A 5,936-nucleotide genomic window follows, 5' to 3' on the forward strand; every position below is an offset into this window, starting at 1 on the left:
CACACATATATATAATAACTGTACAAATAGTAATCCCCACGCAGGGGCTGATAGGTAGGCATGCAGATTCATTCACATGGACTCATGTGCGTCTGCCGCTTCTCTTCGCAGAGACGAATGCGCCACGCAGCTTGCGAATTCTTACAAAACATTCATGACGTGACTCATGTGCACATTTTCTTGATTCCCTTTTATGAGCGTCTTGATTTTGCTCAGATAGTTGTTCAAGTGGTTTAGGTAATCGCCTGTCAGTCGGGGGGTGAGGGACACGTCACGCATTTTTTGGAGCAGCTATGCAGGCAGGTAACAACGCAGTTGTGCGCGCAGCTATGGAGATGTTATACACGTTGCTATCCACGTTGCTATCGACGCTGCTATCCACGTTGCTATTCACGTTTCTATCCACGGTGCTATCCACGGTGCGACCCGCTGGAAACTTACGGTGCTCCGAAATGAACGCCTCCGTCTTCTTGGCATGCAGATACTCCTCAACGCAGGCAGTTAAGAAAGAATACACAGCCTCCGCATCGACTGAGGACACCTCGAAAATATTCTTCCGTAGCTGCAAGTTGTTATTTATGAAGAAAATCACGTCATACAATTTGTGCATCCTCTCCTGGAACCCTTCCCCGGAGGCTAAGAAGGTGTTCACTTTTTTTCTCAAGTGCTCCAGGACTATCTCGCACTGCCTCTCTTTGTCCATGTTAAAAAGGAAACTGAAAAAGGCGTCCATGTTGTTGATGGCGTGCAGGTCTTGGCCCTCGATGTATTTCTGCGCAGGGGGGGAGGGAGGCACAATTGTGGGGGCATTACTATAGGGGCGCTGCTGCATGGACACTACTGTAGGGGGATTGTCGTAGGGGCACTACTGTAGGGGCACCGTCGACGCGGCCCCCACCCCATACATGGCACCGGCGCTCCCGCCCACCTTGTATATCCGCGTGGCAATCTCATCGATGATCTCAGGGCTGACGCGGAAAATTGCGGCGAGTAGAAAGATATTCTCCTTGTACAGGGATCTGTTTTCGTCGTTGATCAAGTCAATGACGTAAAGAACATAGCGCTCGATGATCCGATGTAGCAAATTGTAGTTGGACTCGATAAGGGAAAACTTGACATAGTACTGCTGTCCCTTGGACCTAATGAGGTCGAAGTTTCTGTATATCGTGAGAATCTCGTTAATGTTATTCACGAAATCGGAGTCGCTTCTGTAAATATAGAAGTTCTCCTTCACCGCGGAAAATATTTCATAAGTCTGCAAAAAAATGCACCTCATTTCAACGTCAGCTGCTTTTTCGTCGGACAAATTTAAAAAGTTAACAATTTTTTTTAAATACACATTTTTTATATTTTTATAATTTTTATTCAATATATTCGTTTTTATAATATCTGTAATCATTTTTTCATATTCATCAATGAGGAAAACGTCGTGTATTTCTTGCGCGTTTTTTATGTTCAGTATAATTTCATGCATATATAAATTTTTTCTCATGTGGTATAGGTTTTTTTTTGCTTCTTTAATTTTGTTTATGTACATTTTTTTGCAAATTTCTTCAAATGAGTCATCATCGATGTGCTCGAAAATGTCTTCCTTCCGAATGACGAAACTGTCCTTGGCGGGGATGCTTCTTTCTCCCCCTTTTTTGTGGCCCCTTTTGGATTTCTCCCTCTCCAGGGACTCCATAAAATTGATATTTTTATAATCCAACAAATTTTCTTGTCCTATAATTTTGTACCTATCGTCCACTTCTTTCATGTTGCTTAAATACTTTGTGCATATTTTGTCTAAGAACCGTTTGATGATGTTATCCTCTACCTCCCTGTCCACCTGATCGTAATTTAAATTAAAAATTATTTTCAGGATTTTTCTTTCTGACTGGTTTTTCATGTGTTTTATTACAAATTCTTCGTACAATTTTTTTCGTTCCTCTTGGGAGAGTATGCCGTCTTTTCCATCTCCTCCGTCCTCTCCCTCAAGGTGATCTTTGTAGATTATCCTTTTGAGGAACTCCTCCTCGTCTGCTTCGGTGGGAAGGGCTTCCTCCGCTGGTCCGTCCGGAGATAATCCGTTCGCAGCAAGTTCGTCGTTAGCAGCAAGTTCGTCAGGGGGCAATCCGTTAGCAGCTAGTCCTTCCCCGGGTGGTCCTTTCCCGGTTGACCCTTCCCCAGGTGTTCCTCCCTCTGCTTCCCCTTTCGCCGCTCCCTCCCCCTCGCCGGTCCCGTCCAGCGCCCTATAACAGTTACACGCGAACAAATCGTCGAGGCTAAAAAAATCGTCGCTGGGAACCTTCAAGAATTTTTTTTTCTTCTTTATCTTCTTATACACATAGATCAAATTTTGTATAAGCCGTAGACACTTCTCCATATTTTTCAGCTTCAAAAATATGCCAATGTTTTCCTTCGTCTTAATCACAAACTTTAGCAGAATATTTTTTATTATATTCTCCGTTGCGCTATTCGATATGGATATTCCTTTTTTCAAAAAAAATAAATGATCATTTTTGTCCTTCATTTTTTTAAAAATTAAATTGTTAATCAAAATTTTGTACTCCCTGTACATATAATCGTGCAGGTACTTTTCCAAATATTTATCCATGTATTTTTTATCCATGTGTAAATACTTCCTCAAAAAATTTATGTCATCCCATTTGTTCAAGAAAAGCTTCTTTTCCTCCAGCTCCCTTTTTTCTCTCTCCGCAATGATACCTTTCTTGTCTTCATTTTCCCCAGATTTAGCCGCGTCTTCATTCACGATGTAGTCCACGCTGTTCTCCAGGTGTCTGTACATGTTGTCATCCGAGTCGTCTATCGCGGCATCATCCAGATCAGCGGCGTCATCCAGGTCAGCGGCGTCATCCAGGTCAGCGGCGTCATCCAGGTTAGCGGCATCGTCATACTGATCTGCCGCCTCGTCATACTGGTCAACCGTCTCGTCATACTGCTGGGCGACACTATCTTCTGCTCCCAATTTGTCGCCCCCCTCACCTATGGACTTTCCACCCACCTTGCCATGCGCACTTCCCAGCGCAGTCGCCTCGACTTTACCTTCCTTCTCACGGGCAACAAAATAAACAGGTTCGTAATTACCATCTTCCATGATCCTTTTAAGTATGCTGACGAAAATTTCCTTGTGCACGTCCTCCAAAATGGAATCATCCAACGTCAGGAAGTCCATTTTTTTCACGTCCTCCAGGACACTACTGGAGTTCTGCTTGTTACTGAGGAGCCCACGGATGTGTGCCTCGTAGTTTCCCTTCATCGTTTCGAGCAAACTGTCGTTGATCGTTTTTTCTTTGACCTGCGCGGGGAGGGGAGGAACATGAAGAGGGAGTGGCGTGAAGGGGAAGGGGCAGTCATATATACGCAGTAAGGACAGCCATTTATACGCAGTAAGGACAGCCATTTATACACAGCATGGGCAGCCATTTATACGTAGCTAGGACAGCCACTTATACACCACACATGCAGTGACTGTTGCACAGCGCACTCACCCCCATCTGCTGTGCGATGTGAGCCAGGAGGAAGTAGCTAGAGATCCGGTTGCGCCGCGCGAAGAAGGGAATGTTCAGACTGTTCCCACGGTGGAGGTTCAGCCTCTCCAAGGAATCCACGTCGTACTTAAACATAACATTCAACAAATAAAAAATGTAAAAAATTCGCGAAAGAACAGAGTCCCTATTTTCTCCCTTCTCGGCAAAGTGCGCATTGTACTTGTTTGCCACGAGGCTGATAATATTATATTTTCCTTGTTGCTTCGAAACAGCTTATGATACAAACCCACAAAGGACTTCAACACAACAAGCACATCTCCATCTATCGTTTCATTTGTGCATATTTGTCTATACAAGTAATGCGAAAAAATTTCATTCATGGAGTTTAAAACATCATCCAGGGTGTAGTTGTACTTGAGCATGAAATCCTCGATCTTCCTTTTGGTCAAATTATTTATCCCTTCGTAGGCAAAATAATTGGAAAATAATATACCGAACAAATCTTCAGTCACGCAGAAATATTGATTGTACTTATTTATGAATAAAAAATTCATCAGCAAGGAAAAGGCCACTAGTTTACACACATGCATATTTTTTAGTGAGTACACCAAGTGAAAGTGGTTTCTTAGGAGAAAGATATCCTCCAGCTTGATGCGCCTTATGAGTGTCTTCAAGGAGAAGGTCAACAGTCCGCTAAGGCAGAGAAAGGACGCGTACTTTATGATGTTTGCGTTTTTGAGGTAGAAGGAGATAAAATTGCACAGCGTCTTCCGCGAAAAGATGTTGTCCTTCTTGGATGGCTGGGCTGCGAAGAGAAAAAAAAAAAATACGCACATAAATGCATATATATATACTTATACATATGTATTTATATGTATTTATATGTGCATCTCCCCGCGTGGTTGCCGAGCACGGGGGAGCGCAAATTTTCCACGTTCAGCGATGCGGTTTAGCCCAGTCAACACGCTAAAGATTTTCCCCCCACAAAGAGAGCCCCTCCCGCAGCTCACTCACTCTTACGCACCGCTAACCACAGAGAGAGAGGCACCTCGGTTGTGCATCACGTCATTAATGTAGTCATAGTAAGACTGCACACTTTGGTAATTCCTCAAGGCGCTCTGCGCATTCGCATTTTTTCTCTTCAAATAATATGACAGAATAAAATTTAAAATGTTGTGATTCTTCTTCTGCTTCCTCTCCTTCAAATTTTTCATTTCATTAAAGTAATACTCCATAGACCTTTTCTCGCTACTGGAGTAGCCAAACTTGGAAAAAAATTCTTCTTCATTTTTTAGGGTTGGCAGATAGTTAATTAATTTAATAATTTCCTTTTTCCCCTCATTATCTTCTCTGGCATCTTCAAAATTGTTCTTCTTCAGATATTCTTCAACATCCTCGTAAGAAATTTCATCGTCTCGCAGGTCCCCATCGTTGGGGTTGTCATGGTCTAGGTTGTCCTCCTCCTCGTCATCTCCACGATTCCCATCCCTATCCTTCACATGCTCGCTGAACAACTCGAAGGAGCTGCACCATTTCGTCTTCCTCCCGGTGAAAAAACATCTCGCCTTTTTCTTTTCCCGTCGGATAGAATAACAGGGGTGTTTCCTCTTTAGCCATACTTGGATATATGGCCTCACTTTAACCTTCTTATAATTTCTCAGTGCGTGGGAAAGGAACTTTATGAGCAGCACTACCAGGAGGGTCCGCTGGAGAGGCGAGGGATGCATCATTCATTTGTGTTATGAGGAGATTCTCAACCGAGTGGGAGGGTGCTCCTGCTTTTTTGCGTGTGTCTCTGCAGAAGAATGCACGTGGTCACTCGCCTTTCGCCCCGTGCGCCATTGGCCTGTCCCCCACCTTGCGTCCCTTTTATTCTCCCTTTTATGCCTCCGTTTTGGGGAGTTCTTCCTCTGATTCGTCTCCTTTTAAGAAGCCTAACTTGCAGCTGCTTCGCTAAGCTAGTATCGTGTAAACCGTTTTTACTGACGAAAAAACTCTTCGCGGAGGCGTCAAATGGCAGGGGTGCATACGTTCGTGCGTACAGGCAACGCGAGTGCAGCATTTGGCTTCGCCTCACCGAGTCACTTGACAACAAGGCTCCAAGTAAAACTCGAATACAAACAGCGGAAGCTCCCTCTCTCACGCGATCATACAAAATTAGTTCCCCACTTAATGATCGAGTTTACCCCATCTCGCACCTTATAATAATTTTGTCGCTTTTCCCAAAATGTCCTCAAACAGAGATCCTTATCAATGGGGACATCTCGGCTTGTGTGTTTTATTATTCATGTTTAGTAGTGTGCCTTTCGAGGAGTCACTATATTACATGTGCGCATAGCGTTGTATTATCCTTTTTGTCGAGCTATTCCTCCCTTCTCTGCGTTGTGTATTTCCTTGTTGTGCGTACTCTCTTTTCCCTTTTTTTTTCCCCCCGAAGCGATGTAA

At 43.8% G+C, this 5,936-nt stretch overlaps 1 protein-coding gene across 1 annotated transcript; it reads right to left on the reverse strand.

The window, feature by feature from the left end:
• Window positions 1–141: 141 nt before the first annotated feature.
• On the reverse strand, window positions 142–5,218 carry PCYB_011350 (hypothetical protein; the record flags this gene model as incomplete). Its single annotated transcript, XM_004220641.1, has 6 exons — window positions 142–245; window positions 442–772; window positions 929–3,298; window positions 3,492–3,752; window positions 3,782–4,296; window positions 4,540–5,218. The coding sequence occupies 6 exons, from the start codon at window positions 5,216–5,218 to the stop codon at window positions 142–144; spliced, it is 4,260 nt and encodes a 1,419-aa protein (XP_004220689.1).
• Window positions 5,219–5,936: the final 718 nt, after the last annotated feature.

Source organism: Plasmodium cynomolgi, chromosome 1, assembly GCF_000321355.1.
Source record: "Plasmodium cynomolgi strain B DNA, chromosome 1, whole genome shotgun sequence".
Lineage (NCBI taxonomy): Eukaryota > Apicomplexa > Aconoidasida > Haemosporida > Plasmodiidae > Plasmodium > Plasmodium cynomolgi.